Source organism: Spermophilus citellus, assembly GCF_964194105.1.
Source record: "Spermophilus citellus genome assembly, chromosome: X".
Taxonomy (NCBI): domain Eukaryota; kingdom Metazoa; phylum Chordata; class Mammalia; order Rodentia; family Sciuridae; genus Spermophilus; species Spermophilus citellus.
The window spans coordinates 130,413,365-130,440,991 of NC_138190.1; the positions used below are offsets into that span (position 1 = coordinate 130,413,365).

A 27,627-nucleotide genomic window follows, 5' to 3' on the forward strand; every position below is an offset into this window, starting at 1 on the left:
GATAGATAGATAGATAGATAGATAGATAGATATGGATATACATACATACATACATACATACATATATCTGGACTGGGGTACATGCCTGTAATACCAGCAACTTGGGAGGCTGATGCAGGAGGATTGCCAAGTTCAAGGCCTCAGCAACTTTATGAGACCCTGTCTCAAAATAAGTTTTTTTTTTTAAAGAGACTTGGGATGTAGCTCAGTAGTAGAGTGCCTCTGGGTTCAGTCCCCATTACCCCCCCCCACAAAAAAAACACACACACGAAAAATATACACCAGGTGCCGTGGTGCATGCCTATAATCTCAGCAGCTCAGGAGGCTGAGGCAGGAGGATTGCAAGTTGAAAGCCAGCCTCAGCAGTTTAGCAAGGACCTAAGCAACTCAGCAACACCCTGTTTCTAAATAACATATAAAATGGCTGGGGATGTGGCTCAGTGGTTGAGTGATTAAGCACCCTTGGGTTCAATCCCCAGTACCAAAAAAAAAAAAAAAAGAAAAAGAGGATATACACCCCTATATATAGATTTTCTTGTAGTGCCTAGTTATTACAAATATCCATTTATAAAACAAAATTGTGACTTTATAAAACAAAATTGTGACTAAAGAATTTCAATGGATACATTTTTTTTTTAGTTGTAGATGGACATAATACCTTTATTTTATTTGTTTTTATTTTTATGTGGTGCCAGGGATCAAACCCAATGCCTCACACATGCTAGGCCAGTGCTCTACCACCGAGCCACAACCCCAGCCCCTCAAGGGATATATGTTTTATACATTTTATTCTTGCCTTTTGGGAAGAGTTTTATTAGCATTTTTTATACTTGAAACAAAAAAATATAAATAAATCTTTAAAAATATATAGGATTCAGTAAAAAACAACAAATCTACTCTTTGACATGTAAGTCCATTTTGATTGGGATCAAAACCTTTGAATTAGAAATCAGTTTGTTGGGGGTTGGGGAAATAGCTCAGTTGGTAAGAGTGCTTGCCTAGCATGCACAAAGCCCTGGGTTTGATCCCCAGCACCACCAAAAAACAAAAACCACTAAGAAATCAGTTTGTTGTGTTGACAGAGATAGAATTACTATTTTGGAGTACATCCCTGCTGATCTGTCTGTATTCTTCAACTATATGTCTGTGATGAATGTTAGACAGAATTCACATTCACTTTTTGAAACCAGATTCCCAAGTTCCTAGACTACTTGTAGAACCTGTAGCCAGGCATTGACCCATTTTTATAGATACAGTAGTCTTTGAAGAATCCTGGATGAGTCTTAGTTTGGACTTGTGACAGTGAGTAATTGGGTGAAAAAGGGTGAGTCAGTTTCAAGGGAGTTATTTTGGTACTCTGGATCTTGATTTTAAGGCAATATGAAATGGTATATTTCTGTTCTTGTCAGGTGATGCAGATATATTCTGATGAGCCTGACATGAATGTTAATTGTATTGTCTTATAAAATCAGTCTGTCTTCTATCAAGTTTAGTTCAAAACTTGAACTAAATTTCAGTTTATAAAATTTATAAACTCAGTACATGTTGTAAAATGTTCTTAGAATGCTCTTGTGCATGACACAAATGTCCCATTTTGAATTTTTTAGTAAATGTGTTCTGATGTAAACATGAAATGAATGTTTAGCAAATATATTAGCACTTAATCTTAGAGGTTTTGGCATAATCCTTTTTCCCCCAAATAGAAAAATTTTCTGCTTATTAATTAAAATGTGTGTTTAAAAACAAATAAATATTGACTGCTGAAGTACTACAGGCTGACAACATATAAAAACCCACCAAAGTCTGAACTCAAAATGGAGCTTTTAGGCTTGAAAAAGAGACAACATGGAACTCAATTTTTCAGCAGTAGAAAACTCAGAATCTAACTGGATTATGTGAATAATATTTTAACCTTTCATATGTAATTTTTAGATTTATTAAAAGTCAAACTACTTGTCCTTAAGCACTTAATACAGTGCTAACTTCAGGAAGAAGTATTTGATAGGTATTAACTGATAGATTGAGATTTCATTATGATTTGGCTAGTATTTCTTGAAAGCTGCCATATCACCAGCAACTTAAATATGGTAGTTTTGAATATCATGGGATATATAGTGTTATAATCCTTCTTGATTTATTTCCCCAAATAAGCTTTTGAATATTTCACTTTAATTTAATGTATCTTCTTTGGGAGGGGTTAGGGATTGAATTTAAGGATGCCTTACTACTGAACTATATCCCCAGCCATTTAATTTTAAGACAGGGTCTTGCCAAATTGCTGAGACTGGCCTCTATGTGATCCTCCTGCTTCAGCCTTCCAAGTTGCTGGGATTACAGGTGTTATGCCACTGTGCCCAACAATTTAAAGTATCTTTTTAAAGTGTCCTATACTTTTTGAGGTGTAAAGAACTAAATAAAATCAGTATAACTCATTTCCAAAGATAACAAGTTTTATAATTTTGTTGTATTTTGGGGGGGTAGGTGTATATACAATATTTGTAAAAAATCAAAGTACATTTTGTCACCACAGGTACCACATTATTGGGGTTTAATATTTTGTATGTGAGGTCTGGGACATACCAAGACAACCAATATGTGTTCCTATTCAAACTTTTGGAGTATCTACCTTAAAGGCACCTCATGATTTGATTATAATCTCATATTTGAGTTTTTAAAGGATCATTTAGCTTTTTTTGGTATTTGTTTTTCCTCTACTTTGAGATAAAAGAGGCTATTTGTATTTGAGATGGGTCACAGCAGTTTTTGTTCTGTATGGCATATTAACTTATTAGACTATAGTGTACTAAATTTTTAAAATAAATTTTTAAATAGACTCAAAAGTGAAGAGAATAATGTAGTGAATCACTCATTTAATATTACCAATGTTTGCCACATTTATCTTACCTCCTTATAATTTTTCTTTTTCACTTTGTGACCTAAAGGAAATTTCACATCATGTTTTTTTTTGTTGTTTTTTTTTTGTTTGTTTTTTGTTTTTTACTTCTACATTCTTGGACTGGAGATATAGCTCAGTTTGTAGAGGGCTTGTTTCACATGCACAAGGCCCTGGGTTTGATCCTCAGCACCACATACACAAAAAATACATTCTTCATTATTCATGTCTTATGATATATGGTTTTCTTAAATAACTATAATGGGGCTGGGGTTGTAGCTCAATGGTGGAGTGCTTGCATAGCATGTGTGAGACACTGGGTTTGATCTTCAGCACCACATTAAAAAACAAATAAAATAAAGGTTAAATTCTTTAAAAAACTGCAATGTATTATATTACAAAATTAACAGTTCTTGTTATTATCTCATACCTAAATTTCTCTGGCAAACTAAGGTTTATCATCTATCTTTAATTGGATGTTTGTGTTCTTTAATGTTATCAATTAAAACATCTCTTATTTCTTTTTTAGATTAGTGATGATGAACCAGGGTATGACCTGGATTTGTTTTGCATACCTAATCATTATGCTGAAGATTTGGAAAAGGTGTTTATTCCTCATGGACTAATTATGGACAGGTTAGTAAGATCTCAAGTTGAAATTTACTTTTTCTTATATTAACTTCATGTGTCAGCAACTGTTGAGTAGTTCATACTTGGATATAAACTAAGCCAACTTGTTAAGTAATAAACACTTTTTAAACAAAAAAAATAGTAGAACTTACTAGTTACCCAGTATAAGTCATGGTGTAGTGGGAATCTGTAGGGAGTAGAGTAAAATCAACATTGAAGTGAGGTTGGAAGAATGAACTTTAGTCAGAGTCTGATTTCCCAGTCCTGAACAGAGTAATGGGACTGAATCATATAAAGGCAAGATCAGTGTTTGATTATTATATATATCTAGCTTGAAAATTTCCCCTCAAATGAATTGGGTTTTTTAAAAATTTTTTTTAGTTGTAGACTCTACCTTTATTTACTTATTTTATTTTATTTTTTTTACGTGGTGCTGAGGATCAAACCTGGCACCTCATACATGTGAAGGAAGTGCTTTACCACTGAGCCACAACCCCAGCCCCCCATCAAATGAATTGTAATGAACAACCTTTCTTTGTATTTAAATACTTGCGTTTTGTGTGTGGCTATTTTTTATTTTAAAAATTACATTTAAAGTATAATATCAATGCATTTATGGTATATAATGTTCTATGGAGACTATAAATGGAAAGAGTAAAGATTTCTCTGCCACCTGTATGCATTCCCTCTAGACACTGGCTGTGTGTGTATTTTTTATATATGAATGAATTTTGCCACATGTATATTCACTATGTACAGTACTAAAATTGATTGGGTTTTTAATATTATTACATTTATAGCTATCATTTTTTTAATATCTCCTAGTTTAAAGATTGTGTAGCATTCTGCTTATGAATGTACCATAACTCATTTAACAAGTCCACTATTGATGGATACTTAAGATCTCTCCGTTATTTTGCTCTTACAGACTATACTAGAGGGAACATTCTTTTACATATGTTTTGGCACTTGCTTAGCTTTATCCAAGTGGAAATTCTGGGTCAAGGGGAAGATGTTTTTGTTTTTGTTTTTGTTTTTGTTGGAGCTGGGGATTGAACCCAGGGGTGTATAACCATCGAGTCACATCCCCAGCTGTATTTTGTATTTTATTTACAGACAGAGGTCTCATTGAGTTGCTTAGGGCCTCACTAAGTTGCTGAGGCTGGCTTTGAACTCTTGATCCTCCTGCCTCAGCCTCCAGAGCCACTGGGATTACAGGCATGTGCCACCCACCATGCCTGGCTTATCAAACATTTTGGTACTGCGGATTATCCTCCCAAAAGTTGTATCACATTGTGGCATATGACAGTGTCCTTTTCCCATAATCTCTTTTAATGTTGTATATTAGACAAATATCATTTAATCAGAATTTGCCAATCTAATATGTGAAAATTCTACCTTGTTTTTTATGCATTTTTAAATTTTATAATAGATGTTCAGTGTATCTGATTTTTGAAGCTCTCAAATTTTAATTTGGCTTTGTAAAGTAAGGGTATACTTCATGGGACAATGGATGTGTTTTATGGAAGTTTAGTGCTTAAGAGATGTTTGTTACAAAGCTTAAATACATGGAACTTTCTTTTAAATCCCTGATTTTATTTCCATAGGACTGAAAGACTTGCTCGAGATGTGATGAAGGAGATGGGAGGCCATCACATTGTAGCCCTCTGTGTGCTCAAGGGGGGCTATAAATTTTTTGCTGACCTGTTGGATTACATTAAAGCACTGAATAGAAATAGTGATAGATCCATTCCTATGACTGTAGATTTTATCAGACTGAAGAGCTACTGTGTAAGTATATTTGATATTATTTTTTTTTAAATGACAGCTCTAGTTTGCCTGTATTTTCTTTAAAGCTCTGCAGACTATACTTATATATTCATTTCACTTGGTTAAAGTGGTATTTTTCAAATATACCCATCAGTAATTCACATCAAAGCAAGTATTATCTTTTTCAAACTAGTCACCTAAGAGGCTATGTACTTATTTTATAGTTTTTGTGTGTTTGTTTTGTTTTTCAAGACCAACTCCTGCGCTCAAGCAGTCCTCCTGCCTCTGTCTCCTGAATGCTGAGAATATGGTTGTAGATCACTAAGCCCAGTTTTTTTTTTTAAACTCCTTTTAAGAATTGCTATTGAGGGGCTGGGGATATAGCTCATTTGTTAAGAGTGCTTGCCTCACATGCACAAGGCCCTGGCTTTAATCCTCAGCACCACCAAAAAAAAAAAAAAAAAAAAAAAAAAAAAAAAAAAGAAGAAGAAGAAAAAAGAACTGCTGTTGAGCCAGTCACAGTGGCACACAACTGTATTTTGAATAACTTGAAGCTGAGACAGGAGGATCACAAATTGAAGACCAGTCTTGGCAACTTAGCCAGACCTAGTCTCATAATAAAAAATAAAAAGGGCTGGGGATGTAGCTCAGTGGTAAAGCACCCCCTAGTTTCAATCCTCAGGACCAAAAAAAAAAAAAATGAATTGCTGTTGAGACTTATGGGATTTTTTAAAAATATTTTTTTTAGTTGTTGATGAACCTTTATTTTATTTGTTTATTTATATGTGGTGCTGAGAATTGAACCCAGTGCCTCACACATGCTAGGCAAGTGCTCTACCACTGAGCCACAACCCCAGCCCCAAGGAATGTTTTTTGACTGCTTACTGTAATATATATCCTATGCAGAACTAGATTGGTTTGGGGCAGTCATAAGTCATGTGGAGCTAGGTTTGCTTAATAAGGTTAACAATTGTTTCCTGGGTGGCAGAAACCAATTTTGACCTGTAATTAGTCTACCTGTGTACAGAATCTGAAATATATTACAGTATCGACACTGATGAAACAAAATCAGTATGATCTTTATGTGTTAATTTTATAATTCACAATTTCTTGGATTGTGTGAATTTTTAATTTTTATTATTATTTTATTATTTATTACTTTATTATTATTATTATTATTATTATTATTATATTATTTATTACTTTGCTTCTGGTTTCATGTTGCGATTGTATTTCCTATAAATTAAATTTTTCCTTTACAGAGATTTCTCCTAACTTCTTCAAAAATTAGAATAACTCCAGTGTTTGCTGATTCATGAATTAGTATTGTAGTCCATCTTTATAGAAACTCACCTTTCGTTCATACTTTTATAGAGAGTAAGAACACTTCCTTCATTTGAATTTCAACCTTCATTCTCTCCATTAATCATTTATTTGACTCAAGTCTGGTCTTTTCCACAGTTTTTTTGTATGATCTCCTTTTTTTTCCTAGAAGATAATTTTTCCTCAGTCCTCAGTGATTCAGCTCCTTACATGGGCTTTGGTGGAGATCATGGGGTAGCTCTAGCATGTTCAGACATTGGGGCAGGGTTTTGATCTTTTCTGGGCTTCACAAGATAAGTTTCTGGTCACCTAGCTGTGAATGGTGGGGCTCATGCAGTAATGTAGCTTCACATACAGCTTGGGAAACAGGCACTGAGGGACTAGCTTAAGAAATGTCTCCAAGAGACCTTTTATAGCTGTGTCCTCTGCTGTGTTTCACATGACAAACTTCTTAGCAGCCTTTTCCTTGGGCACACATCAAGCACAAGTTTTTCCACATTTTTATCAGTTCTGTGGGTAATTGGTCAACCATTTAAGTATTATCATAGACCTCTTCTCTATTCTATCAAACCCCTTATACCCATGTATCATGACATTACTTCCTACTTGTAAACTTTTAACTTTCCAAAGCCTTGCTTGAGTTAATGACTTATTAAACAAAATGTGAATTCTTATTCAACAGAAATTACTAATTGATTGGTTCATAGTTTGCACTAGGACTTAATTTCTGTCAGTATGGTTGCTGGCATTATAGCTGACCAGCCTTTAATAACATTGTTGCTAAGAGTCAAAAACATGTACTTGCAGTCCATGATACGATTTATGTTTTTGGACTTGTTTAGCCTCCCCCCACCATGCAAAATAAATCATTACTTTATGATTCATATTTGGGGATTTGTGCAAAATGTTCTTTCTTTGGAAAGCAAAAACAAGCAAAATTAGGGGAGTTTCATATTTTTTAAAATGTTATGGTTATAAAAGCAATTTGGAGCTGTAGAAACACTGAAATTCTAATTCTATTTTATACATTTAATGTTTTTCTACTTTTAGTTTTAGATCTTAGAGGATTATTAAACTGAACTCCTTAATGGATAAAAAAGCATGAAGTCTTAAATATAAGCAAGACTTTTTTTTAATTATTCTTAAAAAAAAGTCTTGCTTTTTTTTTCAGGGGAAAGGGGAAAAAAAGTAAGACTTTTTTTTAAAGAATTTCTTTTTTAGTTGTAGACAAACGCAATACCTTTTATTTTGTTTATTTATTTATTTTTTATGTGGCGCTAAGGATCAAACCCAGTGCCTCACATATGCTAGGTGAACGTTCTACCACTGAGCCACAACCCCAGCCTCAAGACATTTTATGTTAATTTTTGCATAGAAAAAATCCATTATATTTTATGTGAAATTCTGTAAGATTTTCTACTAAACAGTAGAAATTAAGAAAGCTATTCAGATACTCTATTGATTGGAAGTAACATTTCCAACCTATTTAATAATTCAGCAGCTTGTCATGGAAGGTGTTCACATACACATTAAAAAAAAACCAGACGACTTAATTTGATAAAACGATAAAATTAAAATGCTAAATTGTAGCATTAGTAATATTGATGTTAGTATGATTTTATATGCTGATCTTGACCAATTTGAAACAATGAATTAAAGGCTGCCTGATAAGTATTAATCCTAAAAAAATGCTTCATGAATTATTAAATATTCCCAGAATATAAAAATATCTATTAAAATGTCCACACATTATCTGTATTTTCTTTGAAATAAAAATTTTATTTTTCTAATTAATAAAATATTATTTTAAAGATCATACACTTTCTGATATTTTAAAGAATTTTCTCTCTGTATAAACACACATTATTATAGTTCATGTACTTGTAGTTAGAATAGCTAGGTAGTATTTTATTTGCCTAGGGACTAGATGAGAAGTACCCTGAGATTCCAGATACCGTATTTGATTAAATTAAAGTCGATGTTGGTTAAGACTTACTACTATTTTTTGTGCTTCTAAAATATAAAACATTTCCAGTTACGCTTATGGTGCCATCAATTATAATAATGTTGATTTTAGGGGTATTAAAATGTAAATGTGCATCTTAGGACAATGAAAAATAGTGCTATATATTTAATGGCCTTTTAAAAATATTTTTGTAGTTGTAGATGAACACAATATCTTTATTTATTTATTGTTATGTGGCGCTGAGGATTGAACCCAGTGCCTCACATGTGAGAGGCCGGCACTCTACCACTGAGCTACAGCCCCAGCCCTTGATGGCTTCTTTTGATCCTACGACTGTGGTATTAGAAAAATGAAACAATCTATAGTATGCAGATGTGTTTCTTCTACTTTGAGGTATTTCTGTGGTATTTTTTTACTAAAATAATTGAATAAAAATAATGACACCTTTAAAGGAAGAGCTTTGCAGGGCTGCTAGTGATTGAACCTTGCATGTGCTAAGAATGTGCTATACCACTGAGCTACATCCCCAGTCCCAAAACTGGAGTTCTTGTTGCTACCTTGAAGTTTTCAAAAATTCCTAGGGATGGACAAACAGGAACAAAGTTCTTTCCTATTATCCTCATTTTTTCATTCAGATGCCAAATGACATAGGAAGACAGATGCTGGGGCTGGGTTTGTACCTTAGTAGTAGAGTGCTTGCCTAGCATGTGTGAGGCCCTGGATTCAATCCTCAGCACATACTAATAAATAAATAAATAAAATAAAGGTATTGTGTCCATCTACAACTAAAAAAAAAGTTTAAAAGCAAAGAAAGGCACTAAGGGTATTTGTAGACCTAAAGAGCTTCTCTGGGAATGAAGGTTAGGTAGTTGATGGTGGCATCCTGAGTTAAAGATAACTTGGACTTTGGCTGAGAGAAGTGACAAAAAAGGATGTTTAGGGTAGATAAAGCAACTTTGAAAGGCAGGGGCTCTCTCCTCACCCATCCCAGTCTTTTCATCTCAGACTTCACCATAAAGATGAGGCATTTATGAGGCACCCAGTAAAGGGAGGCAGTGGGAAGCTTGTCAGGGAGGAAAGTTGGTGCAGTTCCCACGGCCAGCCACATGGGATAATTGATTCATGGATGCAATTTGGTCACTTATACCCATTTTCCAGCAAGTGGACTGTATCGTTAGTCTTAAATAATTCTTTTTTATTAAACTCTATTTAAAGGGTAGCTATATTTTCATGAAAAAAGCCTTAGGAGAAACATAAGTTAAAAACCTTGGGTCCAACAGAAGTGTGGAGATTTGGATGTTATGGAACACCAGTGTTTTGCATGCTTGGAATTCTGTTGTCTTTTGCCTTGTCATTGCAGTCTTTGGAGCATGGGTATTTTTCTAGGACTCTGCACTATAGTTCTTGAATATTTACTCTCATCCTTTTCTTTTTAAAAAATAACCAATTGGAGTTGGACTGTAATACCACATTCCTACAGAAGATGGCAATATTTAACAAGTTTATAGTAGGAATTATTTAACATTATGGACTCTCATCTAAAGCTTCAATTTTTTCCCTTTTTTCCTATTAGTCAATTCTGTATGTTTGAAATGCTGTTTTTAAGTTAGTTAGAATAAGGGGTATCTGTAATTTCCCTAAGATGAGAGGTAAAACGCAAGGGTCTTTTGATATTGTAAAGTCATGCATTTAGTTTACAACATGGAATAGTTATATGGTGGGTTTTTTGTTTTGTTTTGTTTTGTTTTGTTTTTTGATACCAGGGATTGAACCCAGGGGCATTTAATCACTGATCTGTATAAGTCCCAGCACTTTTAATTTTTTATTTTAAGACAGGGTCTTGCTAAGTTGCTTAGGACCTCCCTAAGTTTCTGAGACTGGCTTTGAACATGCAACCCATCCTCCTGCTTAAGCCTCCCGAGTTGCTGGGATTATAGGCGTGTGCCACTGCACCTAGCATTATATGGTGTTTTATTTTTTATTTATATTTTCAGTGCTGAGGATGAACCATCACACATGCTAGGCAAGTGCTTGCTGCTCTACCATTGAGCTATACACCCCCAGCCCAACAGGGAGTAGTTTTAAACAAAAATGGTTTCATAGGCAACACACTGGTCTACTACTCAGTCACTTTTGTTGTTGTTGTTGTTGTGTGTGTGTGTGTGTTTTCTGTTAACAGACATGTTGGTTCTTTTTTCTTTTTAAACCAAGGATTGAATCCTGGGGCATTAACCACTTAGCCACATCCCCAACCCTTGTTATTATTATTTTTTTAATTTTGAGACAGATCTCAGTTGATGAGGCTGGCCTACAACTTGTGATCCTCCTGCCTCAGCTTCCAGAGTTGCTGGGATTACAGGTGTGGGCCACTATGCCTGTTGGTTCTCTTTAAGGAATAATTGTTACAGTGAACATCCTTGAATGTACCTTTGCATATTTGTTAATTTTTTTGTTGTATCAATTTCTGGAAGTGTTGATTGCTGGTTTTTGTTGTTGTTGTTGTTTTTGTGGTGCTGGAGTTCTGACCCAGGACCTCACACATGCTAGGAAAGCACTCTACCACTGAGCCACATCCCAGCCTGCATGTTTACAATTTTAATAGGTAGTGCCATATCCTTTTCAAAAGAGGTTGCACAACTTTATACTCTCACAAATGACAAAACTGCTTGTTTCTCCTCAGCGTATCATCAGGCTTAATTTTGTGTGCATGGATGAGTAATTGAATCACATTCTTTGGGTATTTGTTTTTCGGGTATTTTCTATGCTCTGGGTTTTTTTTATAAAGTATGTAATTGTGTTCACTCTTCATCTTCCTGTGGGTTCTTATTTTGGAGCCCAATATCTGTTATAGTTTTTTTTTTTTTCAGTTTGGATACATGTCATGCCTAGGTTTTTACCTTTTCTAAGAATTTGAGAAGTTTTCCTACATTTACTTCCAGTCCACTTATGGCTTTGTTTTTTACATTTAGATTTTAATCCATCTGGAATTTATTTTTGTGAATGCTGTGAGGTAGGGACCATACTTTATTTTTTTCAAATGGATAAGTAGCTGACCAAACACCATTTATTGAATAATTCATCTTTTCCTTACTGACTTGAAATACTATCTTTATCATATACTAAATCCTCATATATTTCTGGGTCTGTTTCTGGACTCTACTTTGTCCTTTGATCTCCTTGTCAATTACTGTGCTAGTACTGCACCATTTTAATTGCCATAGCTTTTTGGTATGGTTTGCTGTCTGATTGGGCAAGCCCGTACTCTTTTACCCAAGTTTTCTGTCTTGAATCCAGCACATCCATATTTGATTATTTCCACCAACTATATCCCCCCCTTTGAAACTCCTGAGAGCCTAAGCAGTATGCCTTAAAGGACTAAGACTTAGTTTCCCAGACAGTGCTGAAGATGACCTGGGACTGGTCTAGACTTTTCAGGACATATCCTTGGGTTTAGATGTAATAATAGACCAACCTTTACAACTTGCTTGACTCATGTGATGGTACAGGGCCAGAACCAGATACCTGTCATGCTAATAATTTCCCTTTGGTTCAGAAATGACCATAACTGATGATGGGTGGCTGCTGTAATACTGTCCCCTCAAAAATGGTTGTATCCTATTTTTAGGACTCTTAGGACATCAAATCAGTAATGGCCAATTAGGACTTTTTAATTTTTACTAATCTCTACTTTAAAGTTACTTAGTCATTCATTTCTGGAAACTTAATTTTTATAATTCATATCATTTAGAATATCATAATGCTGTGGACATTACATAGCTACATAGCTAACTTCTTAATCTTCTAGCTTCCATTTGATAATTTGAAGTCTATGTATACTTAAGATACACATATTCATATATGTTTTTTTTTAAATTAGAATGACCAGTCAACAGGGGACATAAAAGTAATTGGTGGAGATGATCTCTCAACTTTAACTGGAAAGGTATGTATCTTGAAGAGGAAAAACAGAGTATTTTATTCCAAAACTCAGTTAATAACACTGTGCTTTCAATCATATATTGAGAGGCAATTTACATAATACAACTAAACAAGGGTTATTTAACCCTTGGAAGCAATCTAGGTTAATTATCTTTCCCTATATTGCCAAGTACTGTTCCCTCCTCTGTAGGAATCTAATTTGGAATCCTTCAGAAATTATAGATGGGAGTGCTGGAGTTATTAGCTCAGTGCTTGCTTAGCATGCTCAAATCCCTGGTTTCAATTCCCATCACTGGGGGGGAAAACCCACAAGTGGGGAAACAACAGGTTATTTAAATTGTCTGTGTTCCAAAGATAGGTAGGTAGGGGTGAATCAAGGATTAAATGATATATATTGAGCTTTTACAACAATTTCAAGTAAAAAGTACACTACATAGATTCAGACATAATTTAAAAGCTTTTTTAACTATTTTTTTTAATCATTGGCAGTACTAGTGATCAAGCCCAGGGCCTCATGTGTACTAGGCAAATGTTCTACCACTAAGCTTCTCCCAAGCCCTTTTTATTTTTCACTTTGAGACAGGGTCTTGCCTGTCAAGGCTGGCCTCAAACTTGCAGTCCTTTTTGCCTCAGCTTCCCTACTAGCTGAGGTGTGTGAGGATTACAGCTCAAAGAGTTTTATTAATACATGAAAATTCTTTCAGATATTTTCCAGTATTGATTTTGCTGTCAATTGTCATTTGCCTCAAGGTATTTTTAAATTTCCTCTTTGATTTCTTTAATTCTTTTTACACATTGAAAATTTTTTTGAGTAATCCATGAAAAGTGATGGAATGCTGCTTTTTAAAAAGCTGCCAGTTATTGTTTGCTTATAAGACCTGTGCCAAATATAAAGACATCAGTCCTGGAAAAGTTTCACAACAACCCAGTAAAGGAGATTTTATCCCCATTTTACATATAAGGAATTAAGGGATGGAGTCATAGTTTCAAGCAGTATGGAATTAGGAGACAGAAAAACTGTCTCATAGTTCCAAAGTCACACAACCAGTAAGTGATAGAGCTTGAATTTTATTTTATTTTTTTAAGAGAGAGTGAGAGACAGAGAGAGAGAGAGAATTTTTTAATCTTTATTTTTTAGTTTTCGGCGGGCACAACATCTTTGTTTGTATGTGGTGCTGAGGATCGAACCCGGGCCACACGCATGCCAGGCGAGCGCGCTACCACTTGAGCCACATCCCCAGCCCCTAGAGCTTGAAATTTAATGCAAACACTTGAAGTTCTTTCCTTCCTCTGTCTTTTTTTTAATATCTTTATTTATTTATTTTTATGTGGTGCTGAGGATCGAACCCAGGGCCTCACATGTGCTAGGCAAGCTCTCTACCGCTGAGCCACAACCCCAGCCCCCCCTTCCTCTGTCTTGTAGATATTTTTTTTAATTATATTTATTTTTTAGTTTTAGGTGGACACAATATCTTTATTTTACATTTATGTGGTGCTGAGGATCAAACCCAGTGCCTCATGCATGCTAGGCAAGCACTGTACCACTGAGCCACAATCCCAGTCCCTGTCTTGTAGATCTTAATGGTCACTGCTTATTTAACTGAATATCTGTAAGAAAACTTTAACATAACACACTTGTGTGAAATTCTGTGGTCCTGTATCAGGGTTATGCCAATCTATTGTTGTCCTCAGCATCTTTTGAAAACTTCAGAGGAGAAATTGTTATCTCTTGATGCTTTTCCTCTCCTTTCATTCTGTATACAACTACCAGACCTGTCTTCCTCCCCTTTTAGCATGCTTTGTCCTTATTTAAAAGTCATTTGAAACCCTTACTTCTCTAATCAGTTTTAGCACTGATTATAAAAGGTCTAGCCTTCAAGGCCTTCAGTGATTGAGTTTGACCTTGCATTTTCCACTTAATGGGTCTGTCCCGCTATGTAGCTCTGTGATCTTAAATAGGTCTCTGTTTCTAAAATAACTTTTTGTGATAGTTGCAGTAAAGCATATTTATTGTGGAAAAATCAAGAAATACAAATTGAGTGAAGTTATTTCTTGGTGGTGAGATAATGGGGTTATTTAAAACTTCTGCTTCATTTTAGCTCTTTTGGCAAAATTTATACAGTATACAGATACATATGTATATATTTTCCCCCTTTTCTCTAGTTAATGTTTGATGATATGGGCTCTGGGCCCTAAATATACCTTGTTCAAATCCTTCTCTTCCACTTGCCTATGTTTATAACTTTAAACAAGTCATTTGAATTATTAGCCTCATTATTTTCATTTATTAAGTAGGGATGAAGCTTTTGACATAAAGTAAGCTCTTAATGTGGCAATTATCATTCTTTTCTTTGTGAGAAATATTGGAATCATACTCTACTACAGATTTTATATTGGACAAATATTTAATCCCTTTGGACTTTGGCTTGTATAAACCATTTTAGAAAGTATGGTTATGACTTAATCAAGTTGTAAAGTGACTTAGTGTTAGAACTAAGGGCTAGAATTCAGTTTCTCTGTTTTATAATTCCATGCTGTTTTTCAAACCGTGATTCTATCCCACTGTGCAAATCACTGCCACAGTGAGCCATAGTTACTGATGGGAATGTGTTATCCTTCAAATATGCTATCTAGGGTAGAGAAATGTTGAGAAAGAACCACATAGTAAGTGGTGAAAGTTATTGGTCCAGTCATTGATTATGTTCAGTTTTCCTAGAGATTTAAATTATAGTGTCTTTGAAGAGACAAATTAGTTGCGATAAGAGAAAAGGAGGGGAACTAGCTTCTTAAGCATCTACTGCTGCAGTACTATATTTATTATTTCATTTAATCCTTATGACGATCCTGTGAAGGAGGTATTGTCCCTTTCTGTAAAGAAGGATGTTGAAACTCAAGTCATACAGCTGTTAGGTGGCAGAGCCATAGTTTGAATCAGGAAAAATCTAACTCCAATGTTTGTATTCCTTATACTACACTGGGATTCATTTGAACATAGCTTTTAAGTATATTTTTCCTACCTGTTGAACACGCTAGAAAATAGGCTGCAGTTGTCTCTACTAGCTGTTCCACTGAGGATGGATCAGAGAGTGAGAGAAGTAGTGTGAATTGCCAAAAGTTACAGACTAGCCTTACTTCATTCTGTGCTTGGACCTATTCAGGCTTGTGAAAGATATTGTCTGCAATGGTAAACTTCTTTGAGATATAGAAATGTTGAAGCTTTACTTGGTTATAATTTTAATACCTAGAGCAGTGATTCTCTAATCTTTTGTTTGTATCTCCCATCAAGGTAAAGTTTAAAAAAAGTTCTAATTTTTCATGTAACAGTGGATGTTGTATGCCCTTCTTTGGTAATCACTAGTTTAGAAAAGAATATAGAACATTAAAATTCTGATGCTATAATTGTGTGACAGAGTACAATGACAATGACAAATAAAATGGTGTGGATATTCTTGGGGCGATGATTATAACCATTATGTATAATGTTTCCTCGTTTCTATAAGAACAGATAGAATGTGTCTCTGCTTTGGGAAATGATCATTAGATGGTATGTTCTCTTAAGGACTCTTCCAGCTATAAAATTCTGAGATGTAGAAAGTAGGGTGAAGGTTTATAGTGGGAGGAAGTATTGATATCTTTTTTAGTGTAGTCCAAAAATATGGATACATCCACATTAGTATAAGTCTAATAGGAAAATGAATTCTGAATTATATTCTATATGGTAAGTTAAACACACGATTTTGGAGTTTTTGTACAAATTACAGGTCCTAGAATATTAGTATCAGAAGACAAATAAGAAGTCAACTAGTTCAAGTTTCTCATTTTACATTTGGGAAACAGACCTAGAGAAATTTCATGTCTTGCCCAAGACCTTGCATTAAGTAAGGAAAGGATTTTATAAAAATGAACACTTGGGTCAAATTTTATTTATAAAAATTCAGTGTTAAGGACTTCCACATTTCAATAGATGGCCAAATGGTTTCAGGAAGGGCTTGATACAGTCATTAAAAACAAGAATTTGGATAATTTCCTAAGAGTTTGTTATCATATAATTTCACTTACTATTGGAAATACTGATTCACTACACTGATTTTTCTTTTTTTCTTCTAGAATGTCTTGATTGTTGAAGTAAGTTTTTACATTGATTTTTAATATAGTGTTTGATTTTCTAAGTTATTGTGTATCATCCTAAAGGTAAGTCAGGGAAAGAAATTCCTCTTTATTAGTTTTAATGGTGGGCTTGTGTTTTGTAAAGACTAAGTGAATTTTTACTGGTAATAGAAAAAACATTTCATTGCTGGATAGTATATTTCCTCTTTTTGTTGTGAATTTTTTTCTTTGTAAACATGTTACAAGTATACATACAGACACATACACGTCCATACATATTAACTTTAGGGTCTTGCTTAAATTTCCTCTTAAGCAACATTTTGAATGTACAAAATAATATTTGTAATTTATATTCTATTTTCCATTTGAATGTAATAATAGCCAAATTTATCCATTGTTTACATTGCCAGGTACTATTCTGTATGCTAAAGAAATAAGCATAGAGAGCTTAAGTAGTTTCCTAAGGTTACCAGTAATAAATGAAATTTCATATCATCACTTTCCAAAGCATAATCCCTAGACCAAAAGCATCAGCCAGGAACCTACTGAATCAAAACTTTTGTGATGAGGCCCAGCAGGCTATGCTTTAACAAGTCTTCAGGTGATTCTGTTTTGCATGCTAAGCTTTAAGAACCTTACCTTCTCATTAAGGCCTTCCCTGGCCGTCATGTATAAAAATCTCATGTTTCCACCCCCTCAATTTATTATCCTTCAGTACTTTTCCCCCTGATCACTTATCACTGTTTAACAGCTTGTATTTACACCTCTTTATTTTTCATCTCTGGTCTCCCTATTCAATCTTTCTGCCTTACTGAATTCTACAAACTTCTAATGTGGCAAACCACTTGATTACAAATAATCATGCCTCATACTCAGAGCCTGTTCACCCTTTCTTTAGTCTTTAGACTGAATTCTTTTTGTAGCCTCAATATACATAATCAACCTAATTCTCCAATATCTTCCTTTCATTTTCTCTGGACTTGGCACCATTTCCTAGAGCCTTTACCACCATTTTTCTGCCCTTGATTGTTTTTTATTTTTAAATAACTGTTTATGAATTTTTTTATTTGACCACAAAGAAATTCAGTCTCCTTAGCTATCATTTCCCATTGTCCCCACAACCATCCCCTAGCAATTTGATGAACTACTTTCTGTTTTGAAGATTGGCATATCCTGGGTATTTTAAATATAAATGAACTCTCACAGTATATGCCTTTTGTTTCTGGGTTCTTTCACTGAGCTCAGTGCTTTCAAGGTTCATCCATGTTGTGGGATGTCTGTAGTCAATTCGTTTTCATTGCTGGATAGTATTCAGTTGCATGGAGGTACTACATTTTCTTTATCCATTCATCATTGATAGGCATTTACGTTGTTTTCACAGTTTGTTCCTTATTTCTTACACCTCAGATTTTTCTTCTTCCCTTAAAATTTTTATTTATTCTCTTCCTTCTTATGCCATCTTTAAATCCTTAAAACCCAGCTCAAAAATTACCTCCACAAATCCTTCTTTGACACTTTTTCCCTCCTCATTGCATTGGGCCCTTTTGCTTTTAATTATGAAATATTTTGAACTCAGAAAAGTGTATGTTCAAAACCCATGCATGTACCACAAAAGATTTATAAAAGAAATTATACATAATACACCTGAAGTCCCATTTCTTCACTTTCCCTTCATTTCCAGAGGTATGATAACTGGAAATGTTGATAAATATTCTCGTGCATATATTCATATACTTCCCAAGTACAGATTATCTGGGTCCTCTGCTCAGGGTCTCATCAGGTTGAATCAAGGTATCTGTCTCACCTGTGGCTCATGCTCTTCCAAGTTCATTTAGGTTGTTGACAGAATTTAGTTTCTTTTAATTGTAGAACTGAGGGACTATTTTCTTTTCTGAGCTACATCCCCAGCCCTTTTTATTTTTATTTTGAGATAGGGTCTCACTAAGTTGCTTTGGGCCTTGCTACTTTGCTGAGGCTGGCCTCAAACTTGCAATCCTCCTGCCTTAGCCTCCCAAGTCACTGGTATTACAGGTGTATGCCACTACTCCCAGCAAAAATGTTCTACTTTTTTTGTTTTTTTTTTAGACATTTATGACAGTATAGTATATTTTGAAATATTATACACACATGGAGTATAACTTAGTCTAATTAGGATCCCATTATTGTGCTTGTACGTAATGTGGAGTGTCAGTGGTGGTATATTCATATATGAACATAGGAACGATAGGTCCAATTCATTCTGTCTTTCCTATTCCCATCCTTCTTCTCTTCCCTTCATTCCCCTTTGTCTAATCCAATGAACTTTTATTCTTCCCTCTCCATTTATTGTGTGTTAGCATCCTCAATATCAGAGAAAACAAAAAAATCTTCTAGTTGTGATAAATACCTAAAATTCACTTTAACACAAAGTCATTCTGTATAGTAAAACCTTATTAATTTGAATACCTTTAAAGATGGTACATACAATGTTCTCAAAGTGGAACTAACTGTATCAGAAAATTGGGGAAAAAAAATCCCTATCTTGAATTTATGAAGAAAAATCTAAAATATCTTTTATAAAGAATGACAGCATCATAACTTTCTAATGAAGCATATGTGTATATATTATATTTGCTGTCACTGATCTCTTTATCATGCCTAGAGAATCCAATATTGGGGAATGATATTCCCACTACTTTCTGAAGGCCATATGATTTATAGTTTCTAGATTATCCTAGTGTGTAAATTTTGGTGAGACTTATTGCACTGAAGAAAATGTTTTCTCTGATATAAGGAGGCTGATTCATAGTGGGATAGGGAGAGGGGAACATGGGAGGAATAGACGAACTCTAGGTAGAGTAGAGGGGTTGGAGGGGAATGGAAGGGACATGGGGTTAGAAATGATGGTGGAATGTGATGGGGACCATTATCCAAAGTACATGTATGAAGATATGAATTGGTGTCAACATACTTTGTATACAACCGGAGATATGAAAAATTTGTGCTCTATATATGTGATATGAATTGTGATGCATTCCTCTGTCATATATAAATAAATAATTTTAAAACAAGAAAAGATGGCATTATGCTATGGGGAAGTACCAGAACATTAAGGTTCTGGTATTTGGTGTTTGAACAGTGACTTTAAATTTAAAACTATCCTGGTCTTATTTGGCATTTAAATATCTTTTCTTTTTTTAAAAGGATATAATTGACACTGGCAAAACAATGCAAACTTTGCTGTCCTTGGTCAAGCAGTATAATCCAAAGATGGTTAAGGTTGCAAGGTATGTATGACATTTTGAAATAAGTATTTTTTCTTCATTTGGAGAATTGATTACTTCTTTGTCAGGGTAAATGTTCTCAGCTGTCATTTTCTCTTCAAAATGCAACGTAATCCCAAATAAGACTCAGAAAATAGCCTTTTTAAATAGTTTTGTTTTGTGTTAATAAAGCCCTTCATTATGGTTACCTTCTTGCCTAATACAGTTATCCCTCAGTATTCATAGGGATTAAATCCAGGACCTCCAATAACAAAGTCCACATAAGTCCCTTATATAAAATGGCATAGTATATGCATGGTACCTTTGCACATCCTTCCATATACTTTAAAGCATCTCTATGGAAAGACCCTTCATATCCATGGGTAGGCAGAATTAATATTGTTAAAATGACCATACTGCCAAAAGCAATGTACAGATTCAGTGCAATCCCAATCAAAATTCCAATGTCATTCTTCACAGAACTAGAAAAAAAAAACAGACTTAAAATTCATTTGGAAGAATAAAAGACTCAGAATAGCCAAAGTAGTTGTAAGCCAAAAAAAAAAAAAAAAAAAAAAGCAGTGCTGAAGACATCACAATGCCTGACTTCAAATTATACTACAGAATTATAAAACAAAAACATCATGGTATTGGCATTAAAAGCAGACTCATAGACCAGTGTTAGAGAATAGAAGACACAGAGACAAACCCACATTATTTAGTCATGTGATCCTTAACAAAGGTGCCAAAAACATACATTGGAAAAAAAGACATCCTTTTTAAGAAATGGTGCTAGGAAAACTGGTTATCCATATAGAATGAAACTAGACCCTTAATTCTCACCCTGCACAAAAATCATCTCAAAATGGATCAAAGATCTAGGAATTAAACCAGAAACTATGTAACTCTTAGAAGAAAACAAGGTCAACACTCCAGCATATAGGCATAGGGAATGACATTCTCAATGGGACTCCTGAGGCTCAGGAAATACTGCCAAGAGCTAATAAATTGGATTGCATCAAATTTAAAAATTTCTGCACAGCAAAGGAAACAGGAATGTGAAGAAAGAACCTGCAGAATGGGAGAAAATCTTTGATAGCTACTCTTCTGATAAAAGATTAATATCTAGAATACATAAAGAATGCAAAAAACTTTACACCAGCCAGGTACAGTAATGGACATTTATAATCCCAGCGACTAGGGAAGCTGAGACAGAAGGATCACAAGCTCAAAGCCAGCCTCAGCAACGTTGTGAGACCCTGTCTTAAATTTAAAAAAAAAATTAAAAGGGCTAGGGATATTGCTCAGTGGTTAAGCACCCCTGCATTAAATCCTTAGTACCAAAAAAAAAAAAAAACCCCAAAACTTTATACCAAAAAACCAAATAATGTAATTAATAAATGGGAAAATGAATTGAACAGATACTTCTCAAAAGAACTACAAATGGCCAACAAATATATGAAAAAATGTTCAATATCATTAGCAATTAGGAAACTGTAAATCCAAACAACGCTGAGATTTCATCGCACATCAGTGCGAATGACAGTCATCAAGAATACAAATAATAATAAATGCTAGAGAGGATGTGGAGAAAAAGGAACACATTTACACTGTTGGTTGCAACCACTATGAAAATCAGTATGGAGGTTCCTCAAAAGACTAGGCATGGCCAGCAGCTCAGGAGGCTGAGACAGGGGGATCATGAGTTCAAATCCAGCCTCAGCAACTTAGCAAGGGTTTAAGCAACTCGATGAGACCCTGTCTCTAAATAAAACACAAAATAGGGCTGGGGATGTGGCTTAGTGGTTAAGTGCCTTTGGGTTCAATCCCTGGTACCCCCACCCCCCAAAAAAAGACTAGGCATGAAACTACCATATGACTCTGCTCTACCACTCTTTATTATTTATCCTAAAAAATTAAAGTCAGCATGCCATAGAGGATAACTGTGTACCCATGTTTATTGCAGTACAATTCACAATAGCCAAGTTATGGAACCAGCCTAGGTTCCCATCAATGGATGAATGGATAAAGAAAATGTGATACACACACACACACACACACACACACACACACACACATACACACAATGGAGTTTTATTCAGCCATAAAGAAAAGTGAAATTTTTATTTGCAGGAAAATGGATGGAACTAGAGATCATTATGTTTGGTGAAATAAGTCAAACTCAGAAAGTCAAGGGTAGTATATTTTCTCATATGTGGAAGCTAAAGAAGAAAATGGAAAAGTAGGTGTGGGTCTTACAAAAATCAAAGGGAGATTAGTAGAGGAAAGGGCTGGGGTGAGGGTCAGGGATGTGAGGGAAGTGCTGGGGAGTGATATTGGCAAGATTATACTGTGTGCATGTACAAACATGTAACAACAAATCCCATTGTGGACAATTATAATGCATGAATGAAAAATGGAAAAAATAAAAATAATAAAGCATTTCTAGGTTATTTGTAATACCAAATACAAAGTAAATACTACATAAATAGTTGTTTGGCTACATTGTATAGGGGATATTGATGGATTAAATCTGTATATTTAATACAGATGCAATTTTTTCAATTTTTTGCTTTTGTTGCATTATAATTGTACATAAAATTGCATGGGCTTTCCCTCTACATCTTTGCCAGCATTTATTAATTATATCCTTAATGATTGCCATTCTGACTGGGGTGAGATGAAATATCTTTAATTTTGATTTTCGCTTCCCTGACTGCAAAGATGTTGAACATTTTTTCATGTATTTGTTGCCCATTTGTGGTTTTTTTTCTTCTGAGAAATTTGTTTAGTTTTTATTTTTGTTTATTTTTTGCCCATTTATTAATTGGGTTATTTGGGTTTTTTGACATCATGTTGTTGTTTTTTTTTAGTTCTTTATATATTCTGGATATTAATTCCCTGTCAGATATGTGGCTAGAAAAGATTTGATTTATAGTATTATTTTTTCAGACATATCTTTATTGATTTTATGTTTGGATGATCTGTTTATTGGTGATAGGGATGTGTTGAAATCACCCAGTATTATTGTATTGGTGTCTATCTGGGATTTAATGTCAAGAAGCATTTTTTTATGTAATTAGATGCATTGACATTTGGGGCATAAATATCTTTCAGCCTATGAATTCCTTTGCCTATGAGATGAATCTCTTGAAATGGCATATAGTTGGGTCTTGTTTTTTAATCCATTCTGCCAATCTGTGTCTTTTAATTGGGAACTTGAGACCATTTACATTCTGTGTTATTATGGTTAAATAATCATTATTTCTTGCCATTTTGATTAGTTTGCTATAAGCATTTTATTGTTTTGATTTTCATTTAGTTAGTTGTTCTTCTAGTGTTATTCATCTATTTGGGAGCTTTGTGGATTGTTTTTGGGTTCCTCTGTGGGTCGTATATCATTAAGTTTTCTTTATAGTGCTGGCTTAGAGGTTATGAACTCTTTTAGTTTATCCTTATTATGGAATTTTAAAATTTCTGCATCAATCTGAAAGAGATTTTCTGGATATAGCAATATTAGATGGCAATTGTTTTCTTTTAGAGCTTGGAATATCTCATTCCAGGCCCTCCTTGATTTTAGGGTCTGAGTTGACAAGTTAGAAGTGAGCCTTGTTGGTTTGCCTCTGAATGTGACTTGATTTTTTTTTTTGCAGCTTTTAATATGTCCTTTTTTTCTATGTTAGGCATTTTGATTATATATATATATATTTTTTTTTTTTGATCTTATATATTGCGGTCCCATATGTCTCCTGTATATGGATGTCTTATTTCTAAGGTGGGGGAATTTTTCTGCTACTATCTCATTGAAGAGGTTCTTTTTTTTTTTTTTTTTTTTTAGTTTTAGGTTGACACAATATCTTTATTTTATATTTATGTGGTGCTGAGGATCGAACCCAGTGCCTTATGCCTACTAGGCGAGCACTCTACCATTGAGCCATAACCCCAGCCCCTTGAAGAGGTTCTTAATGCCTTTAGCCATGTTCTCTTCTGTCCCAGTGATTCAGGTTAATCTCTTGATGTTGTCCCAGAGTCACATGATCTTTTTTTCTTTATTGAATATGAAGTATTCAAGTTCATACACTCTTTTAGATCTGAAGTTCAGTTTTTGAGGCTTGAAGTTCTATGCAACCTATAGTGTTAGTGATATTATCAAGTGAATTTTTAAATTGATTTCATTATGTCTTTAATTTCCAGAAGTTCTGATTGGTTTCTTCTCAGTATCTCTGTTTCTTTATTAAAATGATTTTTTAAAATATATTTTTTAGTTTTATGTGGACACGATATCTTTATTTTTATGTGGTGCTGAGGATCGAACCCGGTACCTCATGCATGCTAGGCAAACTACCACTGAGCCACAACCCCAGCCCTCAAAATGATTTTTCATCTCCTGTATTTGCTCTCTTAATTCATTCCTTAGATCTTTTAGTTCTTTGAACATTTTAACAATTAATATTTTTTCAACTTTCTCTCAATTTCATCCACTTCTCTTTCAGTGGGTTCATTTTTGGGGGGACTGTGAATTTGTGGGGGGGGGTTGCCTATTTCCTCATATTTTCACAGGTCTTGGAGTTGCACATCGGATGTGTTGGATTACTATTTCTCTTATACGTGTGTCCTTTGGTTGTTATCTCTTTTTTTTGGTCTAGAGACTTCTCTCTCTCTCTTTTTATTTTTTCTGTATGAGTAGATGTCCAGGAGTAGGAATGAGATCCCCTTCTATTTGTTGTATTTGGGATCTGATTGTTGGTTTAGGATTTTTCTTTCCCCTATTCTATATGTTGAAGTATTGTTGAGGCTTGAGTGGGGCTAGCTTGTCTACAGAGTGAGGTTTGCTGTTATTGGCTGAGTTGTAAGTGTTGCTCATCAACAGGATCTCTACTCTGTGGGCATGAAGTATCCCAATCACTTTTCAACTCTTGGAGCAAGGGGGAGCAAGGACTAGCAATAATGTTAATAAATGATGTATAGCCTTAAAATAAATGTCCAGTGTCTACTTTGAGATCTATAACACTAATTACCATCTGTTGAGAAATGGTAGAGTCAGCATTTAACATTTACACCAACAATGAACAGCCATGAACTAGGTCAGACATTAACCAACAGGTGTCTCCTATGTCATACATTGTGTTAATAATAACAACAACAGGAATAAGGCAGAAATTATAAACTACATAATTCTATCAGATAATGGAATTGCAGTTCTTTAAGTGAAAAGAAAATATGGTAGGAAATTTAGAGAAATGTTTGAAATATTTAAAAATGAACAGAGGAGAAGTAGAAGGTAGGTAGCAGATGATGGCTATAAAGATGGAGAAGTAAAAAACTAAAAGTAATAAACTAAAGAGAGGAAAGGGGATCGGGAAAATTTATTAATGGGGGAAATGAGTGAAGAAGAGCTAATAAGGAACAAAACCCAAGTATACAAACAAACAAGTAAAAGATTAAAACAAACCCATGTAAAATTTTACCCAACCAAAGTCAAATCAAGGCTAAGTAATTAATGGATGAAAAAGGAAATTGTATGAATATACATATATATTCAAACCTATCTGTGTAGTGATAACACACACACACACACACACACACACACACACACACACACATATATGTATGGTGATAACACACACATAATCACACAGAATGGAAAAAAGTAAAAGAATAGAAAAGTAATTTTTTAAAAATAGGATAAAAATAAAATTAAAAATTAGAAAAAGCAGAAAAGGGGGGAATAGGAAAAGAATTCTATTGAGAAAAGAAAAGGATTTCCACTGAGGTGGTCAAAACTTATGGTGAGGATGGATATATTTTTCTTATGCTAGTGTGCAGTATTTAAATTTAGTTTTGGAGACTAACCCTTAGGTCTAGGACAGTGTGAAGTCTCACATCTTTGTGTTTCTCCCCAGGCTGCCAGCTGTTTTTGCTAGGTTCCAAAGCTGGTTGTAGTAGCTGTCAGCATCCTATTCCCTTAGAAGATAGGGGATAGACTGGGGAGTGCTAAAAACTGTGGGGCTGGTATAGAGTTCTAAATTGGAAATTCCAGTAGCTAGAGATTCATCTTGACCTACCCTTGGAACTCTGTTGGTAGGTATTTGAGATTTGGTTCACACCCACCTCTTGCTGGGCAAATGCCTATCTCGGCTGCACCATCTGGGTCTCAGCCCTCCCAGAATTTCCACTTTTAGCTTAAGGAGTCTAAACCTTGACTGGCTTCAGATATTTCATCCCCATGGTTGTGATTTACCTAGGGTCAGACCTGGAATACAGACTTGTTTGACTACCATCTTTCCAGATGTTCCAGATGTTCTAGCAACAAGGGGAGTTTTCCTCAGTATCCCCAGCCTGTATTGTCCTAGGCACAGACCTCTGCACCTGTTTCAGTCATGCTGGTCCAGATACAATATGACCCTCACAATGGGTATCTTCTGGGTCAGGCTGTCAACTTCCTCTATGAATTCCCAATCTCCAGCCTCTACTTGATACCACACAGCCACTCAAAAATGCTGCCACAGCACTGATTCCAGCTGGACTATGGGGACCTTAGCTAACTGACTTTTTAAAAAATATATTTATTTATTTATTTACTTTGGTGGACACAATATCTTTATTCTTGTTTTTATGTGGTGTTGAGGATTGAACAGGGCCCTGCGCATGCCAGGCGAGTGCGCTACCGCTTGAGCCACATCCCCAGCCTGCTAACTGACTTTTAATTATTTTTCAAAATATCTTTCCCCACCATCTCTGGATTAGTTAAGGTTAGCTTTCTATTCCATGGTTCCTCAAGCCCATTTTGTTTGCTATATTATTTTCTCTCTGCTCTATTCCCCTTCCCATCTGCAGTGAGCTGGCATGTCTCTAATGTATAGTTCTTATATTTTGTTCAAAGTTTCCAACTTTTGTATTTCTATGATTATTTTGCTATCCAGTGTTGATTTTCAGTGAATTTCCTTAGGTAAAGAGCAGTCTTCCTACCATTTAAATCTTGTGCTGAGGAACTCCTGGGAAATGCATACTTCCTCTAACCTGCCATCTACCCTCCTATTTTTGTTTTTGAAACCATAGATATGTAGGGCTGTTTGTATTATTAACATTTGGTTTTTCAACATGCTAATTGTATCAACTTGTCCTGAGTAGCAAGGTAGAAATTTTGTGGCCTCCTTGCAAAATTGACCAAGAATCCCAAAGAGGAGTGAGGAAGTAGTAAGAAGGAGTGGGCCCTGGAGATCTGGAACTTCTAAAATTGAGTGATATATGCTGCATCTTGTTTTGGAGTCCACATTGAAATTTTACAGTTCCTGCTTCATTTTTCTAAACTAGCATCACTTCTTGGCCATATCCATGCTATTTTCTTTCGCTTTTATGATTCTCTGTCTATCCCTACTTTATAGTTTCCATCCTCCAACAACTCTGAGGTAACATTGCTTCTACTTTATATATAAGGAGACTGAGGTGTAAGGATTTGCCCAGGGATACAGCTAGTATTCTATAGAGGTGAGATTCAAACCCAGGGCTGGCACAATTAATGCTCTTACTACCTTAAATTGTACAGTTTGTTGTTTTGTTTTGCGGTACTGGGGATTGAACACAGGGACGTTCTATATTGAGCTGCATTTCAATGCCTTTATTTTTTATTTTGAGACAGAGTCTTGTTAGGTTGCTAAGGCTAGCCTCAAACTTGTGATTCTCCTGCCTTAGGCTCTTACCACATCCAGCCACTTAAGTTTTTATTAGAAGTAACATCTCTTGTTTTGTTTTTGTTT

General features: G+C 34.9%; 1 protein-coding gene across 5 annotated transcripts in view; it reads left to right on the forward strand.

Annotated features, from left to right (window-relative positions):
• The window catches only part of HPRT1 (hypoxanthine phosphoribosyltransferase 1), a 70,597-nt gene that overhangs the window by 7,881 nt on the left and 35,089 nt on the right, over positions 1-27,627 (forward strand). For all 5 annotated transcript variants that reach the window (XM_081278195.1, XM_081278196.1, XM_081278198.1 and 2 more), the window contains exons 2-6: positions 3,423-3,529; positions 5,131-5,314; positions 12,460-12,525; positions 16,629-16,646; positions 19,812-19,894. In XM_081278195.1, coding sequence (XP_081134321.1) covers positions 3,423-3,529; positions 5,131-5,314; positions 12,460-12,525; positions 16,629-16,646; positions 19,812-19,894 — 458 coding nt within the window. The remainder of the gene's footprint in view (positions 1-3,422; positions 3,530-5,130; positions 5,315-12,459; positions 12,526-16,628; positions 16,647-19,811; positions 19,895-27,627) is intronic.